This window comes from Oryzias latipes, chromosome 22 (genome assembly GCF_053564925.1).
Source record: "Oryzias latipes strain Hd-rR chromosome 22, Olatipes_Hd-rR_3.1".
Classification (NCBI taxonomy): domain Eukaryota; kingdom Metazoa; phylum Chordata; class Actinopteri; order Beloniformes; family Adrianichthyidae; genus Oryzias; species Oryzias latipes.
Genome location: NC_136258.1, coordinates 30,242,168 through 30,253,865, shown reverse-complemented (window position 1 = coordinate 30,253,865; position 11,698 = coordinate 30,242,168). Strand labels below are relative to the sequence as shown.

At 49.1% G+C, this 11,698-nt stretch overlaps 1 protein-coding gene across 1 annotated transcript in view; it reads left to right on the top strand.

Moving 5' to 3' along the window:
• Window positions 1–1,048: 1,048 nt before the first annotated feature.
• The window catches only part of afg1la (AFG1 like ATPase a), a 29,988-nt gene continuing 19,338 nt past the window's right edge, over window positions 1,049–11,698 (top strand). The window contains exons 1-10 of the mRNA XM_023951285.2: window positions 1,049–1,191; window positions 1,559–1,749; window positions 2,049–2,100; window positions 4,044–4,145; window positions 5,963–6,093; window positions 6,159–6,258; window positions 6,349–6,407; window positions 6,478–6,560; window positions 6,634–6,704; window positions 7,255–7,355. Coding sequence (XP_023807053.1) covers window positions 1,092–1,191; window positions 1,559–1,749; window positions 2,049–2,100; window positions 4,044–4,145; window positions 5,963–6,093; window positions 6,159–6,258; window positions 6,349–6,407; window positions 6,478–6,560; window positions 6,634–6,704; window positions 7,255–7,355 — 990 coding nt within the window. The 5' untranslated portion in view covers window positions 1,049–1,091. The remainder of the gene's footprint in view (window positions 1,192–1,558; window positions 1,750–2,048; window positions 2,101–4,043; window positions 4,146–5,962; window positions 6,094–6,158; window positions 6,259–6,348; window positions 6,408–6,477; window positions 6,561–6,633; window positions 6,705–7,254; window positions 7,356–11,698) is intronic.

The window sequence follows — 11,698 nt, the reverse complement described above, 5'->3', positions numbered from 1 at the left end:
AGATCCTGATCCAGATCCAGACAGATAGGATGGTAATGGAGAACCAACCAGACATTGTAGTGGTGGATAAAGAACAGAGGAAAGCCGTTGTGGTGGATGTGGCAGTGCCAAGCGATGGGAACATCAGGAAGAATGAACATGAGAAACTGGAGAAATACCAGGAACTCAGAGAAGAACTGGAGAAAGCATGGAAAGTGAAGGTGACAGTGGTGCCTGTGGTAATTGGAGCACTGGGGGCAGTAACCCCCAAGCTGGAGGAGTGGCTACAACAGATACCTGGAAAGACCTCAGACCTCTCAGTCCAGAAAAGTACAGAAACAGCTAAGATACTGCAGGACCTTCAAGCTCCCAGGCCTCTGGTAGAGGACCCCAGCTTGGAGGAGAAACCACCTGGGGAGGGTGAGAGGGGCGTTTATATATATATATATATATGCGTCACAAGGAAAATGGAAATAAGATCAGAAACTCTTGCATTTACTTTGTCTGTTCTTTTTCTCCAAGCAGAAACTCTTTCTTTTTCCATGGTGACTCCAGAAATCTGCGATCCATTGAGAATGTCTTTATGTACCTGCTGTGCACGTGCATTAACCCAGGGTTACCAAGTGGAGCGTGATTACGCCAACTCATATCCGGCCTTTTGGAACCGACATACCCAGAGTAAACAAGTTCAGGAGGATTTCAGCCAGAGTTCAGGCTTAAAGTCAGGCTAGTTTAAACATGCTTCCTGGAATACCCCCCTGGCGAACGTGAAGATTGTATTTTGCACACAGTGGAGTTTTGTGTTTGGTATTTTGTATGTGCAATATTTGTTAATAAAGTTTGTATATATAAAAAAAATTAGAAATTCCTTCTGATTTGGACAACAGATTTCTTCCAAAAATGTTTAAATCTATGAATAACCAATGATTTAATGAATTCTGGTCTTGGTTAATTTTTTTCTTCTCTTTCTTTTTCATCTCTAATTAATTTAATTCCTAACTATTTCACTTCATGTTTCACTGGGACAATTCCAGCCGGTTCTGGCGCCCCCTGCTGGCTGACAGCGGCTCACTTCCGGTCGCTTGTCTTTGCTAATAAAGTTTTGAATCAAGATGGCGCTGAGGGCGTCTCGCCCAGCCCGGGAGGTTTTCAAGCTGAAGGATTTCTGCTCCCGGAGGCTGCGGAAGTCTCTGGCGGACTTCTGCCGCCGAGGTGAGGCAGCGGCTCGGTTCGGACTCTGGTGCTTCCGAACCTCTAACATGATTGTGGACTTTCAGGAGGTTCTGTTACACATGCCGTGTGTGTGTTTTGTTTAAAAATCTCTTGTAAATAAGCAGAAACATCGATCCTAACCGTCAGACGGGTTCTGGTTCCGCTGTTCGGACCTTGGTCCAGTCTGGAAACCTTTGGATGGTTCCTCAGTAGACGTTGGTCTCTGGGGTCTTATCTGATCATGTGACCTTTACACCTCAGGAACGTTTTCTCTGATGTTCTGCAGTTCCCTCGGGTTCCTGGACGGGTTCCTTCGTGGTTCTGTCGTTCTTTGACCTGCTGTCTTGTCCTTTCTGTTCATCCTCAGGCGTCTATGCAGCGGCGGGGAGCTGCTCCAGTGGCGCCGGCTTCAGTGGACCTCTGGATCATTACAGCCGGCTGATCCGGGACGGGACCCTGCGGGACGACCAGCGCCAGAGAGCCGTGCTGCAGGAGCTGGAGCAGCTGCAGAGGACCCTGAGGGGATACAGCAACACGCCCCCGTCCATCTTCTCCAGGGTGACCCTCCTGCTTTTGTCCGTCCCAGCTGAAAATGGGCCCATCCGGTTCTGCCGGGTGGTTCTGGATAAACCAGGATGGAGGACTAAGATGGCGGTCTTTACCGTCCAGACGCTGTGGTTGTAGGACTTCCTCTCTGTTCATCCTGGTTTCATTCTGGAAGAACTTTAAATTCAGAATTTAGACAACAGAACCGACCTGAACGTGGAAACATTCAACCCAGAGTTCTGTTAGCGGCTGGTTCTCCTCACAAACGCCTCCACGCAGAATCCTCCTGACTTTATCTTCTCACCTTTCAGATCTTCACCAAACCAAAGAACCTCAGAGGTTTCTACATCTACGGTGACGTAGGTAGGAGTCCTCCTCTGACCCCTCCCCTGCTCCTCTGACCCCTCCCCTGCTCCTCTGACCCCTCCCCTGCTCCTCTGACCCCTCCCCTTCTCCTCTGACCCCTCCTCTGCTCCTCTGACCCCTCCCCTGCTCCTCTGACCCCTCCCCTGCTCCTCTGACCCCTCCCCTGCTCCTCTGACCCCTCCCCTGCTCCTCTGACCCCTCCCCTGCTCCTCTGACCCCTCCTCTGCTCCTCTGACCCCTCCCCTGCTCCTCTGACCCCTCCCCTGCTCCTCTGACCCCTCCCCTGCTCCTCTGACCCCTCCCCTGCTCCTCTGACCCCTCCCCTGCTCCTCTGACCCCTCCCCTGCTCCTCTGACCCCTCCTCTGCTCCTCTGACCCCTCCCCTTCTCCTCTGACCCCTCCTCTGCTCCTCTGACCCCTCCCCTGCTCCTCTGACCCCTCCCCTTCTCCTCTGACCCCTCCTCTGCTCCTCTGACCCCTCCCCTGCTCCTCTGACCCCTCCCCTGCTCCTCTGACCCCTCCTCTGCTCCTCTGACCCCTCCCCTGCTCCTGTGACCCCTCCCCTTCTCCTCTGACCCCTCCTCTGCTCCTCTGACCCCTCCCCTGCTCCTCTGACCCCTCCCCTGCTCCTCTGACCCCTCCCCTGCTCCTCTGACCCCTCCCCTGCTCCTCTGACCCCTCCCCTTCTCCTCTGACCCCTCCTCTGCTCCTCTGACCCCCCCCCTCCTCCTCTGACCCCTCCCCTGCTCCTCTGACCCCTCCTCTGCTCCTCTGACCCCTCCCCTGCTCCTCTGACCCCTCCTCTGCTCCTCTGACCCCTCCCCTGCTCCTCTGACCCCTCCCCTTCTCCTCTGACCCCTCCTCTGCTCCTCTGACCCCTCCCCTGCTCCTCTGACCCCTCCCCTTCTCCTCTGACCCCTCCTCTGCTCCTCGGACCCCTCCCCTGCTCCTCTGACCCCTCCCCTGCTCCTCTGACCCCTCCTCTGCTCCTCTGACCCCTCCCCTGCTCCTGTGACCCCTCCCCTTCTCCTCTGACCCCTCCTCTGCTCCTCTGACCCCTCCCCTGCTCCTCTGACCCCTCCCCTGCTCCTCTGACCCCTCCCCTGCTCCTCTGACCCCTCCCCTGCTCCTCTGACCCCTCCTCTGCTCATCTGACCCCTCCCCTGCTCCTCTGACCCCTCCCCTGCTCCTCTGACCCCTCCCCTGCTCCTCTGACCCCTCCCCTGCTCCTCTGACCCCTCCCCTTCTCCTCTGACCCCTCCCCTGCTCCTCTGACCCCTCCCCTGCTCCTCTGACCCCTCCCCTGCTCCTCTGACCCCTCCCCTTCTCCTCTGACCCCTCCTCTGCTCCTCTGACCCCCCCCCTGCCCCTCTGACCCCTCCCCTTCTCCTCTGACCCCTCCCCTGCTCCTCTGACCCCTCCCCTGCTCCTCTGACCCCTCCCCTGCTCCTCTGACCCCTCCCCTGCTCCTCTGACCCCTCCTCTGCTCCTCTGACCCCTCCCCTGCTCCTCTGACCCCTCCCCTTCTCCTCTGACCCCTCCCCTGCTCCTCTGACCCCTCCCCTGCTCCTCTGACCCCTCCTCTGCTCCTGTGACCCCCCCCCCCTGCTCCTCTGACCCCTCCCCTGCTCCTCTGACCCCTCCCCTTCTCCTCTGACCCCTCCTCTGCTCCTCTGACCCCTCCCCTGCTCCTCTGACCCCTCCCCTGCTCCTCTGACCCCTCCTCTGCTCCTCTGACCCCTCCCCTTCTCCTCTGACCCCTCCTCTGCTCCTCTGACCCCTCCCCTGCTCCTCTGACCCCTCCCCTGCCCCTCTGACCCCTCCCCTTCTCCTCTGACCCCTCCCCTGCTCCTCTGACCCCTCCCCTGCTCCTCTGACCCCTCCTCTGCTCCTCTGACCCCTCCCCTGCTCCTGTGACCCCTCCCCTGCTGGTGTTACAGGAACAGGGAAGACGATGGTGATGGACCTGTTCTACTCGTACGTGGAGACAGAGAGGAAGAGGAGGGTTCATTTCCATGGGTTCATGCTGGACGTGCACAAAAGTGAGGCTAGATCGTCAGTCGTTCACATAGAGAGTTATTTGGGGATAACTTTGTCTCCCTCTGGTGGCAGATGTGGGAACTCCTTCTTTGTGTTGTAGCTTCGACCTTTAGAGACTTTAACATCTTTATTTACATTTTTATTCTTTAACTTCCAATAAAATAAAAATTTCTTTTTAGTTTAAACTACATTAACATGCTGTCACTAAAAGAGTTGAATAGTTTGGAATTTTTGGTACGACTTTGTGGCGTAATTAAAAAAAATCCCACTTTTGACTCTTAATAAAGTATTTACTATAATAGATTTTGTAATAATGTTAAGGGAAATGAAAGTAAACAGACTTTCTGCTGCCGTCAGCATCAGCACCTGCTGTCAGGTGTGACGCCTCTGCTTTGCTTGATTCTTCACTATTTTGTCCAGTTAGCATGTTTTTATTTATTATTTTAATATAACTTGTCCTGTCCAACAGCTGAGCAGACAGATGAGAGCTGAGGGCCTCTTGTGTTGGACATATTTTACTTTAACAACAGGAGTTATGAATCTTCAGACAAACCAGAGGTATGTCTGAATAAACCCCTTTTGGAATTGAGGCCAAACTTTATTCATTTTAAGAATATTTGAAAATCTTTGGTGTTGGACCGGACGGAAAAAGAAAGGAGGTAAGAAGAGAGAGGGACGTTAGAAAGAGGGGGGGGATAGGAGGGTGATAATAGGAGGGGGGGATAAGACCATGAAGCAGCAAGTTTCTGGATGTTTATAATCATTACGGTGAGGTTCACATGTAATACAAGTCTATGAGGGGGGGCCTGTCCACACACATACACACATGATAAACACACCTGTTGGCTCCAAAAATGTCAACATGTACACAAAACAGATAGTGTTCACACGCATACCTATGCCTTCAAACCAACTAGTGTGAAATCTTTCATTCATTCAATCATGAAAACTATTAGTGCAAAGGTGAGCTAACACCTGTGCTCAGGTGAGTGTTTATGTTCTTCTAAAATGGACGGTGGAATGTGAAAAGAAAGAGGAAGCGTGACCAGCCACCCCCACACCAAGACCCCCGCCCCAGCAGCCAGATCCCCCCAATGCCACACGGCAGCAGATAGAGAACAACCCCCGCCCCAGGTGATCACATCCGCCACCCAGGCCAGGGCCAGCAGGACCACCACGGGGGGCCCCAGAGCCAGAGAGCAGGGAGGAATGGGGGGGACCGAGAGTGCAGCCCCCCCCCTGCCCGGGAGGGCCCAACGCAGAAGGGTGCCCACAGCCCCAGACGAGAACCCCACCACCACCCAGGAGTTCTGGGCATCCCCCAACCCAATCCCAGGTACGAGCCAAAACCCCCCCCCAGGGAGACCTGCCCCGCGCTACACGCAGTCACCCACCCGCCTCACAGTTGGTCCAGGAGAGAACAAGGCAGGGGCCAGCCGCCCCCGCCCAGGAGGAGGACACCCAGTAGAAGAGGGGGTCCACAGGAAGAGTTGTAAACCCACCAGGCTCGCCCACAGTTGGAAATTGTGAGGTTCAGCGCTCAGGGGCAAGGACCAGAACCCCCACCACAGGGACACGGACACCCCCAGCTCAGGTGTGATGTGATCCCGGCTCTTGGCCTGCCAGAGAGCTCAGGGATCCCCCTCCCTGCATGGAGAGAGGACGGCCGGGCCCAGGAAGCCAGCAGCAGCATGTTAGCATGGCTGTGAATGTTTAAAGGTTTTCTTCGGATAACCTCACGCTCTGCTCTCAGACTCACAGGGACACGCCTCTGTAGCTCCTCCCCCGTGGTTAAAGGCTCCTTCTTTTCTATCTGTAGGGATCCATCGGCTCAAACAGAGTTTGCCCAAAAGGAAAGCTGGAAAAATGGCCAAAGCGTACGACCCCATCGCTCCGGTTGCCGAGGAGATCAGCGAGGAGGCGTGTCTGCTGTGCTTCGACGAGTTTCAGGTAGGCTACCTGTGGGAGGAGCCGCAGATGGACGTCTGTTCTCAGCCGCGTTCCTGTGCCGCCAGGTCACGGATATCGCAGACGCCATGATCCTCAAGCAGCTCTTTGAACACCTGTTCCTGAACGGGGTCGTCGTCGTGGCAACCTCGAACCGGCCTCCTGAAGGTCAGTGGCAGCAGAAGCTTCCTCCTCCTCTGTCAGGATCTCCACGGTAACGGGACGTCCTCTGAAGATGACTGCTCCTCTCATCCCCAGACTTGTATAAAAACGGCCTTCAGAGAGTCAACTTTGTGCCTTTTATTGCTGTTCTGAAGGTAAAAGGAAAAGTTTAGTCTCGTTCTGCTTCACGTGTCAAACTTGTGATCGGCTTTTTTTCTGCTTTAGAAATATTGTCAGACTCTTCGGCTGGATTCTGGAATAGATTACCGCAAACAGAACAGACCGTCTGCAGGGAAACTCTACTTCCTGTACGTGGACATGTTGCCTAAGCTGTGCCTGCTGAAGGTTGTTTCCCATGATTCCATGCTGCTCTTCCTGCAGCTCCAGTGAGCCAGACGTGGAGGCCACGCTGGACAAGATGTTTGACGAGCTCGCTTTCAGACAGAACGACAGTAAGTCGACCTTTGATGAACTCTGAGGACGTTCAGATGACAGGAAATAGGCAAGGGGGCGCTCTGCGGGGTTTGGATCAGCTGATCAGACGCTCGCCTTATCATTGGTCCTGAAGCTGGGAAACCGAGGAAGTGGGTTTTAGTCCAAAGAACTCTCCAGAGAGGAACCAGACTGGTGTTGGTGTCTCCTCGTGGGGAAGGCAGAATTCCTGCTGGCAGCAAACGCAGCATTTCTCTTCCAATGGTTGGATTGTTTAGCGGTTAGCATACAGCATTTCAGCTGTTTTTTATTTCCCTTTCAGTCGCTGTATTTGGCTCTCACAACTCTTTACTACTTTTATTGAATCGTTTTACTCTGAATGTTTGTCGTACCTTTGTTCAAAAACGAAGCTGAAATCTTTTCAGCATTGACTGATGTGGAGCAAAAGTTGGTTTAACCTAAATAACCTCCCAGCTGGATTCATGTGGCATTAAGTCAGAATGTTTGCAGACATGCAGATGTGGATGGAAGCAGACGTGCTGCAGCTGACGCATGCTCTTCCCTCTGCAGTAACACGGCCGCGGGTTCTGAACGTTCACAACAGGAAGGTGGTTCTGAGCAAAGCGTGTGGGACGGTGGCGGATTGCACCTTCCAGGAGCTCTGCGACCGCGTGAGTCTGGTCATGTGCCGCTGCTGTTCTGGACAATTAGAAATGTAGAGGTTTTCTTTTTCAAACATTCAAGCGACTGAGAAAACCTCTTGGAGGCTTCTCCTTCCTGGATGCAGAGGCCTCCTCACAGGAGCACAGCTGTCACGCCAGCGTTCAGACTTTAGTAAAGCTGCAGGCTGAAAAGGATTTTACATGGAAGAGTTCAGCTTCAGAACCTTCAGTAGGTTCAAAAACTTCAGCAGATTCAAAAACTTCAGCAGGTTCAAAAGCTTCAGCAGCTTCAAAGGCTTCAGCAGCTTCAAAGGCTTCAGCAGCTTCAAAAGCTTCAGCAGCGTCAAAAACTTCAGTAGGCTCAAAAACTTCAGCAGCTTCAAAGGCTTCAGCAGCTTCAAACACTTCAGCAGCTTCAAAAGCTTCAGCATGTTCAAAAGCTCCAGTAAGTTCAAAAGCTTCAAAAACTTAAGTAGGTTTAAAAACTTTAGATGCTTCAAAATCTTCAGCAGCTCAAAAAACTTCAGTAGGTTTAAAAGCTTCAGCAGTTTCAAAAGCTTCAAAACTTCAGCAGCATCAAAAACTTCAGTAGGTTCAAAAGTTTCAGCAGCTTCAAAAGCTTAAGCAGCTTCAAAAGCTTAAGCAGCTTCAAAAGCTTCAGCAGCTTCAAAAGCTTCAGCAGCTTCAAAAGCTTCAGTAGGTTCAAAAACTTCAGCAGCTTCAAAAATTTCAGCAGGTTCAAAAGCTTCAGCAGCTTCAAAAGCTTCAAAAGCTTCAGCAGCTTCAGTAGGTTCAAAAGCTTCAGCAGTTTCAAAAGCTTCAAAACTTCAGCAGCGTCAAAAACTTCAGTAGGTTCAAAAGTTTCAGCAGCTTCAAAAGCTTCAGCAGCTTCAAAAGCTTCAGCAGCTTCCAAAGCTTCAGTGAGTTCAAAAGCTTCAAAAACTTCAGTAGGTTTAAAAACTTTAGATGCTTCAAAAGCTTCAGCAGCTCCAAAAACTTCAGTAGGTTCAAAAGCTTCAGCAGTTTCAAAAGCTTCAAAACTTCAGCAGCGTCAAAAACTTCTGTAGGTTCAAAAGTTTCAGCAGCTTCAAAAGCTTCAGCAGGTCCAAAAGCTTCAGCAGCTTCAAAAATTTCAGAAGGTTCAAAAGCTTCAGCAGCTTCAACAGCTTCAGCAGCTTCAAAGGCTTCAGCAGGTTCAGCAGCTTCAGTAGGTTCAAAAACTTCAGCAGTTTCAATAACTTCAGCAGCTTCAAAATCTTCAGCAGCTTCAAAGGCTTCAGCAGCTTCAAAAGCTTCAGCAGCGTCAAAAACTTCAGTAGGCTCAAAAACTTCAGTAGGTTCAAAAGCTTCAGCAGCTTCAAAAGTTTCAGCAGCTTCAAAAGTTTCAGCAGCGTCAAGAACTTCAGTAGGCTCAAGAACTTCAGTAGCTTCAAAAGCTTCAGCAGCTTCAAAAGCTTCAGTAGGTTTAAAAACTTCAGTAGGTTCAAAACTTCAGCAGCTTCAAAAGCTTCAGCAGCTTCAAACCCTTCAGTAAGTTCAAAAACTTCAACAGCTTCAAAAACTTCAGCAGCTTCAAACGCTTCAGCAGCTTCAAAAGCTTCAGCAGCTTTAAAAGCTTCAGCATGTTCAAAAGCTCCAGTAGGTTCAAAAGCTTCAGCAGCTTCAAAAGCTTCAGTAGTTTCAAAAACTTCAGCAGCTTCAAAAACTTCAGCAGCTTTAAAAGCTTCAGCAGCTTCAAAAGCTTCAGTAGTTTCAAAAACTTCAGCAGTTTCAAAAACTTCAGCAGCTTCAAAAACTTCAGCAGCGTCAAAAACTTCAGTACACTCAAAAACTTCAGTACACTCAAAAACTTCAGTACACTCAAAAACTTCAGTAGCTTCAAAAGCTTCAGCAGCTTCAAAAGCTTCAGCAGCTTCAAACCCTTCAGCAGCTTCAAAAGCTTCAGCATGTTCAAAAGCTCCAGTAGGTTCAAAAGCTTCAAAAACTTCAGTAGGTTTAAAAACTTTAGATGCTTCAAAAGCTTTAGCAGCTCCAAAAACTTCAGTAGGTTCAAAAACTTCAGCAGCTTCAATAGCTTCAAAACTTCAGCAGCGTCAAAAACTTCAGTAGCTTCAAAAGCTTCAGCAGCTTCAAAAGCTTCAGTAGGTTCAAAAACTTCAGCAGCTTCAAAATATTTCAGCAGGTTCAAAAGCTTCAGCAGCTTCAAAAGCTTCAGTAGGTTCAAAAATTTCAGCAGGTTCAAAAGCTTCAGCAGGTTCAGCAGCTTCAGTAGGTTCAAAAACTTCAGCAGGTTTAAAAGCTTCAGCAGGTTCAAAAGTTTCAGCATCTTCAGAACCTTCAGCAGCTTCAAAAGCTTCAGTAGGTTCAGCAGCTTCAGCAGCTTCAAAATCTTCAGCAGATTTAAAAGCTTCAGCATGGTCAAAACCTCCAGTAGGTTGAAAAGCTTCAGCAGCTTCAAAAGCTTCACTAGTTTCAAAAACTTCAGCAGCTTCAAAAGCTTCAGTAGTTTCAAGAACTTCAGCAGTTTCAAAAACTTCAGCAGCTTCAAAAACTTCAGCAGCGTCAAAATCTTCAGTACACTCAAAAACTTCAGCAGGTTCAAAAGTTTCAGCAGCTTCAAACGCTTCAGCAGCTTCAAAAGCTTCAGCATGTTCAAAAGCTCCAGTAGGTTCAAAAGTTTCAGCAGCTTCAAAAGCTTCAGCAGGTTCAGCAGCTTCAGTAGGTTCAAAAACTTCAGCAGCTTCAAAAACTTCAGCAGCTTCTACTGCTTCAGTAGGTTCAAAAACTTCAGCAGGTTCAAAAACTTCAGCAGGTTCAAAAGTTTCAGCAGCTTCAGAACCTTCAGCAGCTTCAAAAGCTTCAGTAGGTTCAGCAGCTTCAAAAACTTCAGTAGTTTCAAAATCTTCAGCTTCTAAAGTTTCAGCGGGTTCAAAAGCTTCAGCAGCTTCAAAAACTTCAGCAGCTTCTAAAGCTTCAGTAGGTTCAAAAGCTTCAGTAGGTTCAAAAACTTCAGTAGGTTCAAAAACCTCAGTAGGTTCAAAAACTTCAGTAGGTTCAAAAACTTCAGTAAGTTCAAAAACTTCAGCAGCGTCAAAAACTTCAGTAGGTTCAAAAGTTTCAGCAGCTTCAAAAGCTTCAGCAGCTTCAAAAACTTCATCAGCTTCGAAAGTTTCAGCAGCTTCAAAAACTTCAGCAGGTTTAAAAGCTTCAGCAGCTTCAAAAACTTCAGCAGCTTCAAAATCTTCAGCAGCTTCTAAAGTTTCAGCGGGTTCAAAAGCTTCAGCAGGTTCAAAAGCTTCAGCAGCTTCAAAAACTTCAGCAGCTTCAAAATCTTCAGCAGCTTCAAAAGCTTCAGCATGTTCAAAAGCTCCAGTAGGTTCAAAAGCTTCAGCAGCTTCAAAAACTTCAGCAGCTTCAAAATCTTCAGCAGCTTCTAAAGCTTCAGTAGGTTCAAAAGCTTCAGTAGGTTCAAAAACTTCAGTAGGTTCAAAAACTTCAGTAAGTTCAAAAACTTCAGCAGCGTCAAAAACTTCAGTAGGTTCAAAAGTTTCAGCAGCTTCAAAATCTTCAGCAGCTTCAAAAGCTTCAGCAGCTTCAAAAACTTCATCAGCTTCTAAAGTTTCAGCAGCTTCAAAAACTTCAGTAGTTTCAAAAACTTCAGCAGCTTCAAAAACTTCAGCAGCGGCAAAACTTCAGTTGGTTGAAAAGCTTCAGCAGCTTCAAATGCTTCAGTAGTTTCAAAAACTTCAGCAGCTTCAAAAACTTCAGCAGCTTTAAAAGCTTCAGCAGCTTCAAAAGCTTCAGTAGTTTCAAGAACTTCAGCAGGTTTAAAAGCTTCAGCAGGTTCAAAAGTTTCAGCAGCTTCAGAACCTTCAGCAGCTTCAAAAGCTTCAGTAGGTTCAGCAGCTTCAGCAGCTTCAAAAACTTCAGCAGCTTCAAAAACTTCAGCAGCGTCAAAATCTTCAGTACACTCAAAAGCTTCAGCAGCTTCAAACGCTTCAGCAGCTTCAGAACCTTCAGCAGCTTCAAAAGCTTCAGTAGGTTCAGCAGCTTCAGCAGCTTCAAAAACTTCAGCAGCTTCAGAACCTTCAGCAGCTTCAAAAGCTTCAGTAGGTTCAGCAGCTTCAGTAGGTTCAAAAACTTCAGCAGGTTCAAAAATTTCAGCAGGTTCAAAGGCTTCAGCAGCTTCAAAAGCTTCAGTAGGTTCAGCAGCTTCAGGAGGTTTAAAAGCTTCAGTAGGTTTAAAAACTTCAGTAGGTTCAAAAACTTCAGCAGCTTCAAACGCTTCAGCAGCTTCAAAAGCTTCAGCAGCTTTAAAAGCTTCAGCATGTTCAAAAGCTCCAGTAGGTTGA